This window comes from Gadus macrocephalus, chromosome 1 (genome assembly GCF_031168955.1).
Source record: "Gadus macrocephalus chromosome 1, ASM3116895v1".
NCBI classification, from domain to species: domain Eukaryota; kingdom Metazoa; phylum Chordata; class Actinopteri; order Gadiformes; family Gadidae; genus Gadus; species Gadus macrocephalus.
Window position 1 is genome coordinate 25645314 of NC_082382.1, and position 22185 is coordinate 25667498.

At 52.7% G+C, this 22185-nt stretch overlaps 2 protein-coding genes across 2 annotated transcripts in view; both read right to left on the bottom strand.

Moving 5' to 3' along the window:
- Positions 1 to 10042, bottom strand: part of LOC132463691 (kinesin-like protein KIF1B) — a 75507-nt gene extending 65465 nt beyond the window's left edge. Inside the window, 2 exon segments of the mRNA XM_060060001.1 lie at positions 8359 to 8530; positions 9734 to 10042. Of these exon segments, the coding sequence (XP_059915984.1) occupies positions 8359 to 8461 (103 nt within the window). The 5' untranslated portion in view covers positions 8462 to 8530; positions 9734 to 10042.
- Positions 10043 to 10988: 946 nt separating this feature from the next.
- ube4b (ubiquitination factor E4B, UFD2 homolog (S. cerevisiae)) overlaps positions 10989 to 22185 on the bottom strand; it is a 29221-nt gene continuing 18024 nt past the window's right edge. Inside the window, 10 exon segments of the mRNA XM_060060424.1 lie at positions 10989 to 11356; positions 12543 to 12561; positions 12563 to 12690; positions 17660 to 17834; positions 18758 to 18949; positions 19734 to 19868; positions 20366 to 20510; positions 20827 to 20953; positions 21372 to 21607; positions 21902 to 22000. Of these exon segments, the coding sequence (XP_059916407.1) occupies positions 11292 to 11356; positions 12543 to 12561; positions 12563 to 12690; positions 17660 to 17834; positions 18758 to 18949; positions 19734 to 19868; positions 20366 to 20510; positions 20827 to 20953; positions 21372 to 21607; positions 21902 to 22000 (1321 nt within the window). The 3' untranslated portion in view covers positions 10989 to 11291.

A 22185-nucleotide genomic window follows, 5' to 3' on the forward strand; every position in this document is an offset into this window, starting at 1 on the left:
ACTTAACCACTTTCTGAGGACGTCTCTGGGCGTCTGATAACCCCCGCGTGGCTCAGTCGACCGAGTGCATCACCTGGTCTAATTATACCAGAATATCTCCAGGGAGATCAATAAAAACACATCGTATACCTCCCATCTGCTGGGGCTTCAATCGATACCCCGACAGCAACACGTAACATCGCATTCACCTTGGTGTTCTTCAGCCTGAAGCAGACATGATATGAGACAGACGGTGGAAACAAGACAAGACCTCCCCTCTTATAAAGTGGTATAAAGTGGTATATAGTGTTATAAAGTGGTATATAGTGGTATAGAGTGGTATAAAGCGGTATAGAGTGGTATAAAGTGGTATATAGTGGTATAGAGTGGTATAAAGCGGTATAGAGTGGTATAAAGCGGTATAGAATGGTATAGAGCGGTATAAAGCGGTATAGAGTGGTATTAAGCGGTATAGAGTGGTATAAAGTGGTATATAGTGGTATAGAGTGGTATAAAGTGGTATATAGTGGTATAGAGTGGTATAAAGCGGTATAGAGTGTTATAAAGTGGTATATAGTGGTATAGAGTGGTATAAAGCGGTATAGAGTGGTATTAAGCGGTATAGAGTGGTATAAAGCGGTATAGAGTGGTATAAAGCGGTATAGAGTGGTATAAAGCGGTATAAAGCAGTATAGAGTGGTATAAAGCGGTAGAAAACGGAATCGAGTGGTATAGAGGGGTATAAAGCGGTATAGAGTGTTATAAAGCGGTATAGAGTGGTATAAAGCGGTATAAAGTGGTATTAAGCGGTAAAGAGTGGGTGCTACATATTGGTGGTGGTTAGTGAGGTCCCCCCTTCACTTTAGGCGTCTTTGAGTGTTATTAATTATTATTATTCTTCATGTTTAACCTCTGTTTTCCTTTTATTCCTAGTCTGTTTTACATAGTTTTGAATGATGACTATATGCTCTGTAAGGTGACCTTGGGTGTCTTGAAAGGCGCCTCTAAATTAAATGTATTATTATTATTATTATTATTATAGAGTGGTATAAAGTGGTATAGAGTGGTATAGAGTGGTATAGGGTGGTATAGAGTGGTATAAAGAGGTATAGAGTGGTATAGAGCGGTATAGAGTGGTATAAAGTGGTATATAGTGGTATATAGTGGTATAGTGGTATAAAGCGGTATAGAGTGGTATAGAGTGGTATAGAATGGTATAGAGCGGTATAGTGTTATAAAGTGGTATATAGCGGTATAGAGTGGTATAAAGCGGTATAGAGTGGTATAAAGTGGTATATAGTGGTATAGAGTGGTATAAAGCGGTATAGTGGTATAGAGTGGTATAGAATGGTATAGAGCGGTATAGTGTTATAAAGTGGTATATAGCGGTATAGAGTGGTATAAAGCGGTATAGAGTGGTATAAAGTGGTATAGAGTGGTATAAAGCGGTATAGAGTGGTATAAAGCGGTATAGAGTGGTATAGAGTGGTATAGAATGGTATAGAGCGGTATAGTGTTATAAAGTGGTATATAGTGGTATAGAGTGGTATAAAGCGGTATAGAGTGTTATAAAGCGGTATAGAGTGGTATAAAGCGGTATTAAGCGGTATAGAGTGGTATAGAGTGGTATAAAGCGGTATAGAGTGGTATAAAGCGGTATAAAGTGGTATTAAGCGGTATAGAGTGGTATAGAGTGGTATAAAGCGGTATAGAGTGGTATAAAGCGGTATTAAGCGGTATAGAGTGGTATAAAGCGGTATAGAGTGGTATAAAGCGGTATAAAGCGGTATTAAGCGGTATAGAGTGGTATAAAGCGGTATAGAGTGGTATAGAGTGGTATAAAGCGGTATAGAGTGGTATAAAGTGGTATAGAGTGGTATAGAGTGGTATAGGGTGGTATAGAGTGGTATAAAGCGGTATAGCGTGCCGTGAGGGCCGTGGACGCCACCAGGGTGAGCTGGAGGGTTTGAACCAGCGGGCAGAGCGATGGCATTTAGGGCTTTGACCCGGCGACCTCTGGCCAAGGGAAGTGAATTCCACAACTTGGCCCACTAGAGTCCTGTCCCCGTCCATCCTGAGACCATGGCCTCATAGGAGAGGGGTTAACTAACTAATAGCTTGTAGTGCTGGAGGCCAAAGCGTGGACGTGTGGATCATGGGGCCGTGCGGGCGACGGGGAACAGACGCCCCTGGGCTGGATGGGGAGTTGATGACCAAGCGATTTATTTCAAGTGGAAAATGTATTTGAAGATAAAACGGATTGAAAAGAAGTCCTGGTTTGTTTCGTTCTCCTTTCATTCATTGTATCGCTTTGTGACGACTTTCAGGACTGAGAGAATGAGGCCGATTCAGAATGCAGCACAGACGGGGAAGCACATGAAACAATTTCTGCAGTGTGACGACCTCAGTTTAACGATCAGAACTGTCAATCACCAAGCATCACAAGACAGCTTTCTCCCTCTAGTGTGTGTGCGTGCGTGCGTGTGTACGTGCGTGTGTGTGCACGTGCGTGTGCCACAACGACGCCTCATTGTGGGTATCAACTACGCTTCATTGCAGACATGTATTTATTTAAATAGACGGAAATTCTGCGTCTAAGCTTTCATAAGTTTACATATTAGGCCGTTGGGTTTTATTACGCTGTAAAATGTGCCGTTCATTGGTTAAAACCGCTGTCTTATATGCCATTTTCCCTCAGATCTAAAACGGGGTAAAATATGTGCTGTCTCACTTATTCAACAGCCACTGAACAGGCTGTTAACAGTCAAGCGCCCACTCTTGATTTCCGCGTTCAGTAACTACGACCCTTCTTCACCCGATCAACGTTACCAGGTCGGGCCGCACCCGTCCAGTTCGCCTAAAACCAACAACCACTTAAACAGCATATCTCACAGCATAGTCAAATAAATGCGTCTATATCAATGTTTTTTACTCTGATCAATCCACGCCTAAAACAAGGAGTCATTCCAGAGCGGATCACTGGCCCGGATCAGGGTCCACGACTCCCGTCTGCCCAGGGTTCAACTCCCTGGCCCCCTCTTCATCACCCCCCCTCCACCCTGGCCCTCCCTCTTCATCACCCCCCCTCCACCCTCGTCATCCACCTTCCTCGTCCTGCCTTCCAGCGGCCACTGACCGGAGCTGACCCCGGCCGGCGCCATTCATCACAGGGGCCGTCACGGCGAGGTCTACAGGCTTTATACCAGGCCTACGCTTCACACAGTATCTCCTCAAACCTCATATCCTCACCTCAACCACCTGATCGGAGGTCCGCTACGTTAATGTTCACGGTGATGGTTTCAATCTGAAGCAGTATAAACGAGGGACATTCCTCATGTTGTGGTACCTGACCATGGTATCCATACAACATCTTTTGTATAATCCTTCTCAATAAAATGTCACTGAAAGATAATGGGTTGTCCCATAAAGAGGCTCTGCTCCACCCAGCTGTAGTGTTTCTGTTTTACGGCCTTCAGAAGCGAAGCTAACAGCTGCCATCTGCGTCCACCCTGCCGCAGGGCTTTTATTTTGAAAGGTCAACTTCCACTTAGCCCGACTCAGGGAGACACGCAGCACGAAGGCTCTGGAAGGACGGCGGTTTGGCCCAACAAAGGGCGAGGCAGTGAGCAGGGGGAGGGGGAGGCAGTGAGCAGGGGGAGGGGGAGGCAGTGAGCAGGGGGAGGGGGAGGCAGTGAGCAGGGGGAGGGGGAGGCAGTGAGCAGGGGGAGGGGGAGGCAGTGAGCAGGGGGAGGGGGAGGCAGTGAGCAGGGGGAGGGGGAGGCAGTGAGCAGGGGGAGGGGGAGGCAGAGAGCAGGGGGAGGCAGTGAGCAGGGGGAGGCAGTGAGCAGGGGGAGGGGGAGGCAGTGAGCAGGGGGAGGGGGAGGCAGTGAGCAGGGGGAGGGGGAGGCAGTGAGCAGGGGGAGGGGGAGGCAGTGAGCAGGGGGAGGGGGAGGGGGAGGCAGTGAGCAGGGGGAGGGGGAGGCAGTGAGCAGGGGGAGGGGGAGGCAGAGAGCAGGGGGAGGCAGAGAGCAGGGGGAGGCAGTGAGCAGGGGGAGGCAGTGAGGAGGGGGAGGGCGAGGCAGTGAGCAGGGGGAGGGGGAGGCAGTGAGGAGGGGGGAGGGGGAGGCAGTGAGCAGGGGGAGGGCGAGGCAGTGAGCAGGGCGAGTCGTGTTCCAGCTCAATTGAAAACGCATCAAGTGTGAATGCTTGTAAAGCACGTCAATATGGAAAACCAGGCCTCCAACAGCCTCCAACGGCCTCCAACGGCCTCCGCCCGGCCTCCCTCTCAGTGATAGGAGCAGCACAGCCAGCTGGACCTCCTGGTGGACCGGCCCCAGTGAGTGGAGTGAAGCCCGGCCGCCAGAATCCCTCTCCTGCACTGGCCTCCTCTTCCTCCTCGCTCCACGGCGGCCCGCCGACCACCGGAGGCCCATCCACCCTACTAGGCCTCACACACCGGGCTGGATGCTGATTGGTCGGCCATTACAACATCGCACATTAGGTTACGTAACCCAGCAGCCACGGAGAACGCATCGCGGGTACTGATGAAGAGTTCACCATTTGATGTCCCCACACACACACACACACACACACACACACACACACACACACACACAAGATCCTTATATGGAAAGTGTGCATATACCAGAAGTCGTCCACAGAACTACATGAACTCACACACACATGCAAGGCTGCATCACATAACCACTCAGTCATAACATTAGCTTCGATGTGTCTGAGTCCAGGGCTTACAGCTGAAAGAGGCGCACGCACGCACACACACTCCCACACCCACACACACACCTGACGGCTCTCTGTGCGTCATGAGGTCACAGCTGGTGACATCACCACGTCCATGTCATGCATGCGTGCAAACATGTCTGTTCACGCCTCACACACACACACACACACACACACACACACACACACACACACACACACACACACACACACACACACACACACACACACACACACACACACACAGTTCCCTACAGCGAGTGAGAACAATAAGCCAAGTGTGTGGTGAATGCCAAGCGTCCACTCGCTGAGCCAGCACCCTCATTATATAGCCCTATCCCGCCATGCTGGCTCAGTCTCAATGGTAGAGATGGACAATACCCCCAAATCACCAGCAGGCCTTTATATACACTTTGACAATCGCTACCTTCTAGTACATATCATAAACTGTTCAAAATAAAAAGGTTTTAACCTCAAAAAACGAACATGAAACAAACAATCCGCCTCCAGACCATTTATTGTGGGCAGCAGGCCAGGCTGTGCAGTGCAGTGAGTCTCCACCGGGGGAGCAGTGCAGCCACTCATGTTACTGTCACCGTGGAGCTGATGGGATAATAACACTGTAGCTGTAGCGTCAGGTACGACCCGCCGACTGTAGCGGAGCACGGGACCAACCGCGGCCCGCGACCTCCGCCAAGGACGGCCATTCTTACCTCGCTGTCAAACCACCTTAGCCTCGTGTGTGTGTGTGTGTGTGTGTGTGTGTGTGTGTGTGTGTGTGTGTGTGTGTGTGTGTGTGTGTGTGTGTGTGTGTGTGTGTGTGTGTGTGTGTGTGTGTGTGTGTGTGTGTGTGTCTCTCAGCGGGGGGCTGGCGCCGGTCCAACAGGCTGCTCCTGGGTTCTGCATTCTGACCATGTGATCGGAGCGCAGCCTCGTCCCAGCCCCCCTCGCTCACTACCTCACTCCCTACTCCCTCCCTCCCTCGCTCACTACTCCCTCACTACCTCACTCCCTACTCCCTCCCTCCCTACTCCCTCCCTCCCTCGCTCACTACTCCCTCCCTCCCTCGCTCACTACTCCCTCACTACCTCACTCCCTACCTCCTTCGCTCACTCCCTACTCCCTCCCTGCCTCGCTCACTACTCCCTCCCTGCCTCGCTCACTACTCCCTCCCTGCCTCGCTCACTACTCCCTCCCTGCCTCGCTCACTACTCCCTCCCTGCCTCGCTCACTACTCCCTCCCTGCCTCGCTCACTACTCCCTCCCTGCCTCGCTCACTACTCCCTCCCTGCCTCACTCGCCCCCCAAAGAGTCCACTTCATGTCATTCTGCTGCAGAACCTCTAGCGTCCCCATCCAGCTCTCTGGGGTGTGGCTGCCATGACGACAACCCTGGACCACTGAGCGGGGGGGGGGGGGGTCTAACACACAGCTCCAGGCTGCGGGGGTAAGGGTGGAGGTCTGGGGGACTGTTAACAGAGAGAGTAGGACGGTCTTAAGAGAGGATTGCCACTGGCTCAGCCTGATGAGGCTGATATAAGCACACACAGAGAGAGAGTCAGAGATAAAACAGGCAGATAGTTGAAGAGCAAGCGGCTTTATGAAAGGCTCCGTGCCATCTCGCCTCGCATGACCAAAGAGCCAGCTAGAGTCAGCTAGAGTAGAGGCAGCTGGGGGGGCTTGGGCCAAGAGCCGCCATGCAAGGCAGAGGCCACAATGTGCTCCTGCTTCTGTTAAGGCATCAAACCGTCCTTCAAAGCCGTCTTTACAAAGCGGGCTTTACAAAGCCCTTAAAAAAGGCTTTTAGGTGACTCATGGTCACAGGTGGAAAGAAAACCCAGTCATGTCTGACTACAAACATTCCAAACACACACAGTCTCCACAGCTTCATGTTGACACTCATAACCAGCCTTATTATCACCAACAAGTATCGGTAGATATAAGATAACACCAATAAGTAGTAAAGATTTAGTGAACATAGGGTTCCTCAAGCTTTAGGCCCAAATATGTCAATGCATTGACATTTGTAATTGTTTGAATACATTTGACGGTTACAATGTAATTACAGTTTATAGAACATTGCGTCACATAAACTTATACCAGGGTCAGCTGCCTGAGGCCATGCAACGGTTGGCTTTAAGAACTCAACCTTACTTATCCATTCAGCAAGCAAACATTTTAGGATTGACACAGAGTGGCTGTACACAAAATCCATCTTCATCATCGATCCCATAATAAGCTTTCCGAGGCGCAGACAGACACAATTAGCTGACACAGCAGTGGAATATAGATGAAGGTCATCTCCTCGTCTTCCTCTTGGACCAGCCGTCCGACAACTGATATAATGACACACACACACACACACACACACACACACACACACACACACACACACACACACACACACACACACACACACACACACACACACACACACACACACACACACACACGTCGGATTACAATAAAAATTGGATTAAAAACTTTTCATTTTTTATAATGTAAGAAAAGCTGGAAAAATAGAATAAAATACAACCCAGTCGACCTCGTATTGGTCCTTGGAAAGGTCTGACGAGGCTGATATGATAAAAATATACAAAACAAAACCTCAACTACTAATTTATAATACGGTGGAAGCGGGCATGTCCTTCATGGTCATGTTTATGGGTGGTGGGGGTTGGCTGGGGGGCCCAGAGCCCCCGAATGGTACAGCAGCGTCCCCCAGCTAGGGCCGACCCCAGCTAGGGCCGACCCCAGCTAGGGCCGACCCCCCCCCCCCCCCCCCAGCTAGGGCCTCCCCCAGCTAGGGCCGACCCCCCCCCCCCCCCCCCCAGCTAGGGCCTCCCCCAGCTAGGGCCTCCCCCAGCTAGGGCCTCCCCCCCCCCCCCCAGCTAGGGCCTCCCCCCAGCTAGGGCCTCCCCCAGCTAGGGCCTCCCCCAGCTAGGGCCTCCCCCCCCCCCCCCGAGGGGAGGAACGCCAGCCCGTAAGGCCGTCATTCTCCCAGCCATCCCCCTTTCAGTTTGATCACTCTAACTGGGGTCCCCCCCCCCCCCAGTGGGTTCACACGGGGGTGGGGGGGGGGGGGTCGGGGTGCGTGCTGTGTTGTGTTGTGCTGTGCTGTGCTGTGCTGTGCTGTGCTGTGCTGTGCTGTGCTGTGTTGTGTTGTGTTGTGTTGTGTTGTGTTGTGTTGTGCTGTGCTGTGCTGTGCTGTGCTGTGTTGTGTTGTGTTGTGTTGTGTTGTGCTGCGTTGCGTTGCGCTGCGCTGCGCTGCGCTGCGCTGCGCTGCGCTGCGCTGCGTTGCGTTGCGTTGCGTTGCGTTGCGTTGCGTTGCGTTGCGTTGTGCTGTGCTGTGCTGTGCTGTGTTGTGTTGTGTTGTGTTGTGCTGTGCTGTGCTGTGCTGTGTTGTGTTGTGTTGTGTTGTGCCTGTGTTGTGTTGTGTTGTGGTGTGGTGTGCTGTGTTGCGTTGCGTTGTGCTGCGTTGTGTTGTGTTGTGTTGTGTTGTGTTGTGTTGTGTTGTGTTGTGTTGTGTTGTGTTGTGTTGTGTTGTGCTGTGCTGTGTTGTGTTGTGCTGTGCTGTGCTGTGTTGTGTTGTGTTGTGTTGTGTTGTGTTGTGTTGTGTTGTGTTGTGCGTGGGACTTACTGGTGGAGTTGCCTTGCATATGAATGATGCATTTGGAGTCCTTCCCCATCTCCCGGGAGTTGAAGGGTCGAACCCGGACCGCGACTTTCACAGACCCCGACATGGCGGCGGCGTTTACGGCCGGATCCCAAGAGGATTGTTCTTCCTTTTTTCAGAAATAGGTCCTTCCTGCCTGTGTGACGAAACAGGAAATGAGGACAGTTGGTTGATACTGTGCATCTATTTGAATGCATAACATAATAGTAACCCTGCTGTTTTTTAACGTTTATACCTTCATAGTACATACATTGGATATATAAAACCCAAGAAAAGGCCTAAAGGTAGAGACTAGACTAAACTAAGAACCCCCCCCCCCCCTCCCTTAATAATCCCCATCTTCAATCATAACAGACCCAAAAACATGGCCGCCCACAACAACTGACGTTCTCCATTATTCCTCAGAAAGATCATCTCGAGCGATGACAGCTGAATAAAAAAAATATACTAGGTTATTACGACTCAGATGAGTAGGCCTATGCCTATTACTACAGCAAAACTAAAATAAACAGATGTCTACTGTTCATAACTCCCACGGTCATCTCCATGACCCACTATTAATAGGGCTTGGGACTCTTATGAACACACTTTTAAATTAATACCTTAAATCCAGGCCTTGGCTTCGGACGGACACTATTATCAACACCTTAATGCTTTCCATGTACATACAATATGATGTTTTCCATTAGCTCCGTCCAGCCAGCAATACTGTCCTTCAGAATACGCCCATGAAACCCAATCTGTTCGGTTTGGAAAGATCTAGCAGCCATGGAGCATCGAGCCCAGCACATTAGTTCCTCTAAATGAAATACTATAATACGGTTTAATCTACTGATGGGATAAGAAATAGCCTCGTCCTGGTTTCCTAGGACAGTTGGACGGTTGTAACCCCTGTAGGATACACCGCTTTGATGTCATATATGGCTTTACATAAAGCGGCATTCACTGATAACAAAAGCAGATGTGGGGATTAATAAGTCTCCAAATCTTCATCCAACTCTGATGGGTTGGCCGCCCGGAAAGAGACGTGCACCATTCTCCCCGTTTGTGACTCTTTCTACACGACTATATCAGATGTACACAAGATAAACACCGTAATGCTCGATTGTCTTTACAGGGCCTGCAATAAACGAGAAGGTAAACGTTGTAAAACAGCACATTGATCCGATTCAGCCGCACACCCTGCCGATTAGAATAGCCCGAAGGGTTGCTATCGAACACGACCCGGCCGACCGCAGCCCTGCACGTTAGACCTGCATTTATAACGGATGTGTAGTGACACCAAGGCCTCACGTTACTTTACATCTAAACCATGTACAAACGGTGAGGTATTACTTACTTTTGGAGGTTTTCAGTGAGACGACAGCGGGACCATACGGGAGCAGCGACCACTATGGGCGTCAGTGTTTATCAGTATATGCAAGCAGAACATTGGTTGTAACGTCCACTTTTATGAAAAACACCCATTATAGCGGCCTCCTCCGCCGGACTTCCAATGCGTGCGACGTATTTTTCCGTTGTTTTCCAGTTTAAATTAAAAAGGAAGTCCTGTATCTGCACACAAGCGAAAAAGAATTGATAGACTGCCTTGATTTACCGAAGAGATTACGTCAACTCCATCTACGCAACCGCGACTGACAGTTCGGTCGACCAATAAGCAGAGAGATGCGTGTGAGCAATGCGTTTTCCACCAATCGCGTTTGTCTAGGCGATTTTTTTGACGTCGTGACGCCATACTGCAGGATTTCTCCCCACCGCTCCCTGTAGCTTCACCGCGCCACTAGGCCTCTTTAGAGGCTGGGCCCTGGTCACTGGAAAGGCCGCCGCCTGGTGGAACCCGAGAGAACTGCCTCCTCAACCCCTCACCGAGTTGATTCTGAAACTGCGATGTTAATATTATGCATAGAATGCTTTACGCATGACGATCCATTAAGAGATTAGGACACAAATATTCATAGTCATACAAAAATACATCTGATTATTTTTCATTCTGCATTGGAAAATTACCAGTACATACTGTACAAGGCAGTTTTCACTTTCCCCAATGCATTACCAGTACTGGTAATGCATTGGTAATGGATTGGGGGAAAAAATAAAGTGAAAGCTGTATCGAACGGCAGGAAAATCACTGCCCCTAGACAGCCAGGATACAGAACACACATCGGTATGATGCAGCATCATTACCGTTGAAGTCCTAGCTTTCTCTCCATGTGAAGACATTCTTTTCTTTGTTTAAAACTAACGTGGTTAACTGAACACAATTATACAAACAATACATTTCCATTGGCTCTCTGGGATAGCCGGCCCGTTGGCCGTATATGGGTCTGGTATTCAAATCAGGAGAAGTAAATCCACCAAGTTTACTCAAGGACTAGGACCTGTCAAAATGGAGGCTGACAACCACAGAGCATGCTGTGGTTCACCACCGAACTCCAGAGATAAAACCTTTTCCTGCTGCTGAACCACATCCTGGACTCCGCCTGGCTGCACATGTCGTGCACGTGTTCTCTGAGCGAGTACCAACACCTTCCCGTTGGCCGTGCATCAGCCCAACGGTCCCACACATGCAGAACACACAAAGGCCCAAACAGAAACCCTTTCAAAAGTTGTAACTTTATTATGCTTTGTTATTTTTGAGGACCTTCAAACAAGGGGTCTGAGACAACAAAAATAAGATAAAGAAAAAAAAAAGAATGCGGGTAAAATCAAAAAACTTTTTTTTAATGTCCAGAATGTTTTGTTGTCGTTGCTGTGGTTACAGTGGTGACTCTGACTTCAGTCCGGATGACGTCCCCTTGGCGGTGGTTCGCCGGGCGAGGCAGCGTTTGTGTGGTCTTTGTGTGGGGGGGGGGGGGAGGCGGGGGGCTGATTGACAGGGAAATGGTTGCAGGAGGTTCCTAGAGCAGACGGCCTCCCTGCTTCTCCCTCATCCAGGCCTGGATCCGCTCCTTCAGCTCCGGTACTGGAGGGGGGAGACGGTCAGAGTCAGCGTGGAGGATCACTCTACGTTCTAGGGCTGAGCGTGGAGGATCACTCTACGTTCTAGGGGCTGAGCGTGGAGGATCACTCTACGTTCTAGGGCTGAGCGTGGAGGATCACTCTACGTTCTAGGGCTGAGCGTGGAGGATCACTCTACGTTCTAGGGCTGAGCGTGGAGGATCACTCTACGTTCTAGGGCTGAGCGTGGAGGATCACTCTACGTTCTAGGGCTGAGCGTGGAGGATCACTCTACGTTCTAGGGCTGAGCGTGGAGGATCACTCTACGTTCTAGGGCTGGGTAAAGATATCGGTTCATCAATGCACTGCAACCTATTTGTTCTCGATTCAATTTCGATTCAGATTTTTCTTAATCGATTATTTCCATAAAAAAAGAAAAAAGAAAGAAGAAGCATACTCAGTCTTTGTGATCTAGAAGCGAGTATGCCTAAATGTACATGCCCTTTTACATTTGTCCATGTTATGATTATTACTTTTATGCTGCAAGTTTAGCTCAGGAACAATACTATACAATGCTGTATTCCCTTTTTGCTAGTGAAAACACAATGAAATAGTTAATTCTAATAATATTTAGGTATTTTTGTCATCTGCACGTATTATTGAATCGATATCGAAGCAATTGGATCAATATCAAATCGATATCGAATTGAATCAAGATCTAAAGAATCTAAATGAATTGTGAGGCACCTGGCAATACGCAGCCCTACTGCATTCTGAACTCCAAAGCAGTGGTACACGCCACAGAATGACTCTCTGCACTTTGTTACTGTCCCACTTCTACCATACAATTGTATAGTAAATATGTAAATAAGTACTATATAAAAATGATGGATACCACTAGCTAGGGCCGTCTACTCTCAATTCGTTTAGTAGACTTTTCTATCCAAGGCGATTTCCAGGGTATTTAAATACAGTTCCCTGGTGGTCATCAGGAGCGGATTGGTCACCACATCTGGCTCAGGGAGGCCTTCAGGTAGACTGCGGACATTGGGGATCGAACCCAGAAACATTCATCTGGGTAATTAGAACAAATGTACTAAATCGATGTATGTGTTGTGGCGGTCCCCTGACTCTGACCCTCATGCTCTCGGTGAGCGGTCGGAGCGGTCCTGGGCGTATTGTTTGATGCTGTGTTTTGGCGTGGGGGTCACCTGACTCCAGCATGCTCTCGCGTGAGCGGCTGACGGTTGAAGGGGTCGGTGGGCGAGTTGAGGAGGTGGCGCAGGATGACGGAGCGGTCCATGACGTTCCCAGAGGGCAGGATCACCGGGTCGCTCATCAAGGTGTCCATCAGAGGGTCTGGGGGGGGGGGGGGGGCACAGTCAGTAGGACAGACGGTCAGTAGGACACATTCAGTAGGACACATTCAGTAGGACACATTCAGTAGGACACAGTCAGTAGGACACAGTCAGTCAGTCAGTAGGACACAGTCAGTAGGACACAGTCAGTAGGACAGACAGTCAGTAGGACACCGTCAGTAGGACACAGTCAGTAGGACAGACAGTCAGTAGGACAGACAGTCAGTAGGACACAGTCAGTAGGACACAGTCAGTAGGACAGACAGTCAGTAGGACAGACAGTCAGTAGGACACAGTCAGTAGGACACAGTCAGTAGGACAGACAGTCAGTAGGACAGACAGTCAGTAGGACACAGTCAGTAGGACAGTCAGTCAGTCAGTAGGACACAGTCAGTAGGACACAGTCAGTAGGACAGTCAGTAGGACACAGTCAGTCATCAGGTTTTTAAAAGACTTTAAATGTTCAACTGACTTCAAAGAAGCACAAAGACTGTCGCTCTAAAAACTTGGAAACCAAGATCAGTGGAGTGGGCTCCCCAGCCAGACAGCGTTGGTCAACAACAGGAGCACAGATCTAATCTCTGCCACGCGTCCCCCTTCCCGACGCGGTCCTGCAGACCCCAGACTAATCTAATCCGTTTTGTTTGACGCACAAGCCCCAATGCAGCGTGCGCGCCCGCACCACGTGCACGTTAATGCCACCCACACATCTCAATCAGAGTCTCGTAACCTCTTTACAGGACGGGGGGGTCGGCGCGCCGTTAACAGCCCCCCGCGCAGGACGTCCGCCATCAAAACCAGGCGTTTAACCGGGAATACGTGGGACTGTCACGAGGGTCGCCCCGACGGCCTCGTGGGCTGCAGGGTTATAAATAAGAGCTGGCCCGGGAGCGTCCCGCACGCCACGGAAACCAGACCCGCGGGGGGGCGCAGTGCAGGGGGGGGGTGGGGGGCGGGGGGGGCCGCCTGGCCCGCTATCAAAGGCGGGCACGCGCCCCCCCAGATAGTCCAGATTATATTAGTCTGGTGGTTATGGGATAGCCGCGTCCAGGCTGAGCCAACATGTCCTGGGTGAGCTGCAGATGTCCAGGAACATAACTGACATTCTGCCACCGCGGGGCGCCGTCTGGTCGGGGGGGGGGGGGGGGGGGTTGATCCGGTTTCGACGTGTTTATACAGGCTTGGTTTTTGGATCAGAGCCGGTTTTGTTTTCGACGAGGTTGGCTTGTAAAAGCGGAGCAGGGGGGTCCACAGCTACCGTGGGAAGGAATGTCGAACGGAGGAGTTACTGCACATCGCAAGTTAGCAGTCTGACCAGCCACCAGACCAGTAGCAGTCGGACCAGCACCAGACCAGTAGCAGTCTGACCAGCCACCAGACCCAGTAGCAGTCGGACCAGCCACCAGACCAGTAGCAGTCGGACCAGCCACCAGACCAGTAGCAGTCGGACCAGCCACCAGACCAGTAGCAGTCGGACCAGAGCCACCAGACCAGTAGCCAGTCGGACCAGCCACCAGACCAGTAGCAGTCGGACCAGCCACCAGACCAGTAGCAGTCGGACCAGCCACCAGGACCAGTAGCAGTCGGACCAGCCACCAGACCAGTAGCAGTCGGACCAGGCACCAGACCAGTAGCAGTCTGACCAGCCACCAGACAGTAGCAGTCTGATCAGCCACCAGACCAGTAGCAGTCGGACCAGCCACCAGACCAGTAGCAGTCGGGACCAGCACCAGACCAGTAGCAGTCGGACCAGCCAGCAGACCAGTAGCAGTCGGACCAGCCACCAGACCAGTAGCAGTCGGACCAGCCACCAGACCAGTAGCAGTCGGACCAGCCACCAGACCAGTAGCAGTCGGACAGCCACCAGACCAGTAGCAGTCGGACCAGCCACCAGACAGTAGCAGTCGGACCAGCCACCAGACAGTAGCAGTCGGACCAGCACCAGACCAGTAGCAGTCGGACCAGCCACCAGACCAGTAGCAGTCGGACCAGCCACCAGACCAGTAGCAGTCGGACCAGCCACCAGACCAGTAGCAGTCGGACCAGCCACCAGACAGTAGCAGTCGGACCAGCCACCAGACCAGTAGCAGTCGGACCAGCCACCAGACCAGTAGCAGTCGGACCAGCCACCAGACCAGTAGCAGTCGGACCAGCCACCAGACCAGTAGCAGTCGGACCAGCACCAGACCAGTAGCAGTCGGACCAGCCACCAGACCAGTAGCAGTCGGACCAGGCACCAGACCAGTAGCAGTCTGACCAGCCACCAGACCAGTAGCAGTCTGACCAGCCACCAGACCAGTAGCAGTCGGACCAGCCACCAGACCAGTAGCAGTCTGACCAGCCATCAGACCAGTAGCAGTCTGACCAGCCACCAGACCAGTAGCAGTCGGACCAGCCACCAGACCAGTAGCAGTCGGACCAGCCACCAGACCAGTAGCAGTCGGACCAGCCAGCAGACCAGTAGCAGTCGGACCAGCCACCAGACCAGTAGCAGTCGGACCAGCCACCAGACCAGTAGCAGTCGGACCAGCCACCAGACCAGTAGCAGTCGGACCAGCCACCAGACCAGTAGCAGTCGGACCAGCCACCAGACCAGTAGCAGTCGGACCAGCCACCAGACCAGTAGCAGTCGACCAGCCACCAGACCAGTAGCAGTCGGACCAGCCACCAGACCAGTAGCAGTCGGACCAGCCACCAGACCAGTAGCAGTCGGACCAGCCACCAGACCAGTAGCAGTCGGACCAGCCACCAGACCAGTAGCAGTCGGACCAGCCACCAGACCAGTAGCAGTCGGACCAGCCACCAGACCAGTAGCAGTCGGACCAGCACCAGACCAGTAGCAGTCGGACCAGCCACCAGACCAGTAGCAGTCGGACCAGCCACCAGACCAGTAGCAGTCGGACCAGGCACCAGACCAGTAGCAGTCTGACCAGCCACCAGACCAGTAGCAGTCTGATCAGCCACCAGACCAGTAGCAGTCGGACCAGCCACCAGACCAGTAGCAGTCTGACCAGCCCTACAGACCAGTATCAGTCTGACCAGCCATCCCAGACCAGTAGCAGTCTGACCAGCCATCAGACCAGTAGCAGTCTGACCAGCCATCAGACCAGTAGCAGTCTGACCAGCCATCAGACCAGTAGCAGTCGACCAGCCATCAGACCATGTAGCAGTCGGACCAGCCATCAGACCGAGTAGCAGTCTGATCAGCCATCAGACCAGTAGAGTCTGACCAGCCACCCCAGACCAGTAGCAGTCTGACCAGCCACCAGACCAGTAGCAGTCTGACCAGCCACCAGACCAGTAGCAGTCTGACCAGCCATCAGACCAGTAGCAGTCTGACCAGCCATCCCAGACCAGTAGCAGTCTGACCAGCATCAGACCAGTAGCAGTCTGACCAGCCATCAGACCAGTAGCAGTCTGACCAGCCATCAGACCAGTAGCAGTCGGACCAGCCTTCAGGACCAGTAGCAGTCGGACCAGCCATCAGACCAGTAGCAGTCTGACCAGCCATCAGACCAGTAGCAGTCTGACCAGCCAATCAGACAGTAGCAGTCTGATCAGCCATCAGACCAGTAGCAGTCTGATCAGCCATCCCAGACCAGTAGCAGTCTGGTCAGCCATCCCAGACCAGTAGCAGTCCTGACCAGCCATCCCAGACCAGTAGCAGTCTGACCAGCCATCAGACCAGTAGCAGTCTGACCAGCCACCAGACCAGTAGCAGTCTGATCAGCCATCAGACCAGTAGCAGTCTGATCAGCCATCAGACCAGTAGCAGTCTGATCAGCCATCAGACCAGTAGCAGTCTGACCAGCCACCCCAGACCAGTAGCAGTCTGACCAGCCACCAGACCAGTAGCAGTCTGACCAGCCACCAGACCAGTAGCAGTCTGACCAGCCATCAGACCAGTAGCAGTCTGACCAGCCATCCCAGACCAGTAGCAGTCTGACCAGCCATCAGACCAGTAGCAGTCTGACCAGCCATCAGACCAGTAGCAGTCTGACCAGCCATCAGACCAGTAGCAGTCGGACCAGCCTTCAGACCAGTAGCAGTCGGACCAGCCATCAGACCAGTAGCAGTCTGACCAGCCATCAGACCAGTAGCAGTCTGACCAGCCATCAGACCAGTAGCAGTCTGATCAGCCATCAGACCAGTAGCAGTCTGATCAGCCATCCCAGACCAGTAGCAGTCTGATCAGCCATCCCAGACCAGTAGCAGTCTGACCAGCCATCCCAGACCAGTAGCAGTCTGACCAGCCATCAGACCAGTAGCAGTCTGACCAGCCACCAGACCAGTAGCAGTCTGATCAGCCATCAGACCAGTAGCAGTCTGATCAGCCATCAGACCAGTAGCAGTCTGATCAGCCATCAGACCAGTAGCAGTCTGATCAGCCATCAGACAAGTAGCAGTCTGACCAGCCATCAGACCAGTAGCAGTCTGACCAGCCATCCCAGACGAGTAGCAGTCTGACCAGCCATCAGACCAGTAGCAGTCTGACCAGCCATCCCAGACCAGTAGCAGTCTGACCAGCCATAGGCCTTTGAGGCTCTGGTTCCCTGGGTCAGATGTCTACGGGATATAACACGGGGTTTTAAATGATCGTACCAAAGGTGGCGAAGAAGTAGAAATCTGCGTCACATTTTGAACTACACACTTTTTCCATCTAGTTCCCACTGTCGTGTTGGACAGTTGGTCCCGTTAAAGTAGCATTAATAATCGTTTACTACTTCAACGGCATCGACAATCCAAACACCCAGTCGAAACCAGATGGGAAAGGTGTGTAGTTGAACCAGCTTTTACTTCTTCGCCACCTACAGAGTTTGTGATGTACGATCACTCATAAACCCTGTGTTATATCCCGTAGACATGTGACCGAGGGAACCGGAGCCTCGGAGGCGGGGCTTATTCTTCAGAGGTGTATCGCAGACGTGTGCAGACGGACGCGCGGCTCGAGACCCCGGACGCAGACGCACCTTTGAACTCGTCCGGAGCGTCGCTGTAGTCCATCTCCGACTGGGAGTTCTTGGCCACGATCTCCTCCACCTTCTCCGACAGCAGCTTGAACTTCTCGATGGCGATGGTGGACTTGATGCCCGCCTTCTTCATCTTGGAGATGACCTCCTCGAAGAGCTCGCGGCTGTACGAGCGCTGCGGAGGAGAAAGCAGCGGACCGCCTGGTTAGAGCCGCTCGGGGCCAGAACCGCTCCGGGCCAGAACCGCTCCGGGCCAGAACCCCTCGGGGCCAGAACCCCTCGGGGCCAGAACCGCTCCGGGCCAGAACCGCCCTGGGCCAGAACCGCCCTGGGCCAGAACCGCTCGGGGCCAGAACCGCCCTGGGCCAGAACCGCCCTGGGCCAGAACCGCCCTGGGCCAGAACCGCTCGGGGCCAGAACCGCTCTGGGCCAGAACCGCCTGGTTAGAACCGCTCGGGGCCAGAACCGCTCGGGGCCAGAACCGCTCGGGGCCAGAACCGCTCGGGGCCAGAACCGCCTGGTTAGAACCCCTCTGGGCCAGAACCGCCTGGTTAGAACCGCTCGGGGCCAGAACCGCCTGGTTAGAACCCCTCTGGGCCAGAACCGCCTGGTTAGAACCCCTCTGGGCCAGAACCGCCTGGTTAGAACCGCTCGGGCCAGAACCGCTCCGGGCCAGAGCTCAGGAGGCTGTTTCTGCCGTTTCTTTAACACGAGTCCCACATTAAATGGACGATTGGAGGTTGTTTCTGTGTAGTGGTGTTTCTTTAACATGAGTCACACACTAAATGGACGATTGGTTTTACTTTCTTTTTTACTTGCTGTCTGGATGATTAACCAATCCCGATATTAATGTAAAGACTTCTGATTTTGGAGCAAGAAACTTGCGATTCATGATGGAATGAAGCAGAAATGAAGATCCAAACATAACCTTTGGTAGTGTGGACCGCATTACACACACCCTTGACTATACTTCAACATTCTCTCAGGTGTCCTTCACAGAGTAAACCCTGGAGGTAGTTCCCGTTTCAAAGAGGATTTGTAACACATTGAAGAGGTGCTGGGGTGCTCCGTGGCGGGCGGGGCCGCCACGCTCCTCACCTGGTCGTCAGCGATGGCCTTGGCGAAGCGAGCGCAGTCGAGCTGCAGGTAGATGTCGGTGAGCTGGTCGAGCAGCTTCTTGGGCTCGAAGCCGTACTTCTCGGGGTTCTCCACCTTCAGGTCACGGCACTTGGGCCCGCAGAGCTGCTGCAGGTTGAAGTTGAGCATGGCGGCGAGACGGGGGCCCAGCTCCTGGGGGGGGCAGAACGAGGCCGTTAGACGAACCTCGGTGAAGCCCCGTAGGGAAATAAGACATCCCAACCAACTGTCTTACATTTAAACATGCAGATTTAGTTTTTAATGAGCTAAAGATCTAACACACCAGTGGCAAACATCATAAGTCATGTTTATTTCATGACTTTACACATGCACTGTGTGTTGATCGCCTACAGGGGGGGTGCTGCAGTACGAGTCCAAGTGAGTCACGGGATGGCAACTAGTCAAATATATTCTCTCGCTCCCTCCCTCGCTCCCTCCCTCTCTCGCTCCCTCTCTCGCTCCCTCTCTCGCTCCCTCCCTCGCTCCCTCCCTCGCTCCCTCTCTCCCTCCCTCTCTCTCTCCCTCTCTCTCGCTCCCTCTCTCGCTCCCTCTCTCGCTCCCTCTCTCTCCCTCCCTCTCTCGCTCCCTCTCTCGCTCCCTCTCTCGCTCCCTCTCTCGCTCCCTCTCTCTCGCTCCCTCTCTCGCTCCCTCTCTCGCTCCCTCTCTCTCTCCCTCTCTCTCTCCCTCTCTCGCTCCCTCTCTCGCTCCCTCTCTCGCTCCCTCTCTCGCTCCCTCTCTCGCTCCCTCTCTCGCTCCCTCTCTCTCTCCCTCTCTCGCTCCCTCTCTCTCGAAGAAGAAGAAGAAAAGCGTGGCATAGACATGCATTAGCAGCATGTGTGCCCATTGGTGCCATTTCATCATTAGTGTGCTTGTGTGTGCGTGTGTGTGCATTTGTGAGTGAGTGTTTATGTGCGTGTTTATGCGCGGGGGTACTCACAGGCCTGAGGAAGGGCTTCTGGACCTGCTTGGTGAGGATGTGGAACATGTCCACGGTCTCGGTGGCCAGGGCCAGGTAGGAGCGGGAGACCCTCTCGTCCTGCGTCAGCTGGGACTGCCTGGTCTGCTGCTGCTCCTGGGGGGGGGGGGACACTCCATCATGAGCCTCAGACCACCACCTCCTCACACCATGGGCCCACACCACCTCCTCACACCATGGGCCCACACCACCTCCTCACACCATGGGCCCACACCACCTCCTCACACCATGGGCCCACACCACCTCCTCACACCATGGGCCCACACCACCTCCTCACACCATGGGCCCACACCACCTCCTCACACCATGGGCCCACACCACCTCCTCACACCATGGGCCCACACCACCTCCTCACACTCAGGGTTTTAGTGTTGACATCAAGGTTCAATTCCTAATATTTCATACAAGCAGAAACTATTATTTACATTGCTCCAGGGTGCCAACATGTAGGCTCTGGATTCGAACCCGGCACCTATACTCTGGGCACCCTCATCACTACACCATCAGGGATCCCTGAGTCTCCTCCACCCAACTAAGTGAAACTGAAGGGGTGGAGTGGTGACTGAACCGGTGGTACTGGGAGCCCCACTGACCCGGGGCAGCTGGTCCCACTGCTCCTTGTTCTTCATCTCCTCCTGCACCTCGTGGATGCGCTTCAGGGACTCCAGGCTCTCGTCCAGCAGGAAGGTGGTGTCGTTGATCAGCATGTTGATGTAGCGCACAAACTGCTTCCCGGAGCTGGGGGGGGGGGGGGGGGGGGGGGGGGTGTTGTTAGTGTCAGACTTCAGTCGGTTTGTAAACGCTTTCACCCAAAGCGACCTGCGGTGGAATCAGAGGCAGGTCATTAAGGAAGGTAAGAAGACATGGATAGAAGAGGTTTATGGTTTTGTGTGTTCAAAGCTCTAAGTCGGACCACTCCAATGCATTACTTTGGGCTTTCAGATTTGATTGAAGGTCTCATAACAATTACATCTACACCTCTTATCAGCCAAACTCGAGGGATCATTCCATCTTCAGTACAACTCTAGAAACATAGGTGAGCCATTCAGCCTACTTGAACTCCTCCAGGAAGGTCCCGTGGTGGCCGGCGTTCTGCCACAGGCTCTTGAAGATGGTGCTGATATGGTAGCGGATGGTGAACTTGTCGTAGAACTCGCTGGTGGCGCCCGTGTGCTCCACATCTAGGAGGAGGAGGAGACTTTAAACAGTGCGCGTGTTTACCTGTTCCCCATGGACGGTCGCTCGACGGCCAAGGAAGCACATCCTCATCCCTACTCCACCGGGACGGTAGGAGTTTGTTCTTTTACAGGAACAGGCTACAGCATTCCATTTCCCGTACTTAATTAAAATCGGCTTCAATTTCCACTACGCCGCTGGAAGAAGGCCCAGCGGTCTCTGGGCCTTCGCCCTCAGCCAGCGCTGCCTCGTAAACTCCCCTAGACGCTGGAGTCTGGTCTAAGAATCGATGGTGTGGCTATGAATCATTTAACATCGTCGTCGTCGTCGTCGTCATGGTGAAACCACCACGAGTGCGTAGTCGGGGGTCGGACCACGCTGATCGCCGTGGCTCGACGGGGTCTTCCGGGCGCCACTCCTCACCGGTGTAGAACTTCATGAGGGCGGGCACCAGCTGCTTGACGGCCAGCGGGTGGCTCTCCATCATCTCGAAGAAGCGCTGCGTGCGCGGCTGAACGGCCGGGTTGGTGACGAACAGCACCTCCACCAGCTTGGCGATCAGGTAGGGGTTCCTGATGTAGTTCTGGCTGCAGATGAACACCACCAGGAAGGTGACCACGTCCTGCACACAGGGCTCGTACAGCACCTGGGGAGAATACCTGAGAGGGAGGGGTCCACGTCAGGAGGCTTTACAGCCACTGTGTCCGGTCCGTTACCTTCCCGTTAGTTATCCACCCATATATCGCCATCAGCTGATTCATTATTATTTATTTAATTTATCAGATTTTTTGATGATTTACAGACAGTTCAATAAGTATTCCTTCTTTAAAAATCCATATCAGTCGACCCCTAGTTCCTTTGCGTGTGGGGACAGCTTTTCAATATATAGACTTGTTTAAATTTGTACTGTACTGTATTTGTATTTATACAGGAGGCCTCCTGTTGGAACTTACTGCACGACGAAGAGCAGGAACTCGGCCACGTCTTCGATGTAGAACTCCGGCAGCGCGGCGAAGCTCTTGGGGATGTCTGGGTTCAGCGGCAGGCTCATGCTGCGTTCAAGACAAATGATTAGGTTAGGAAATCTAAATGACCCATAACGTTGTGTGACATAGATACATACGGGACAGACAGACAGACAGACAGACAGACAGACAGACATTTAAGGAGGCAAACGTATAGAGTATAAGGATGGATGGATGCGGGGGTCTTGGGCCAATGTTCCCCCAGCTGCGGT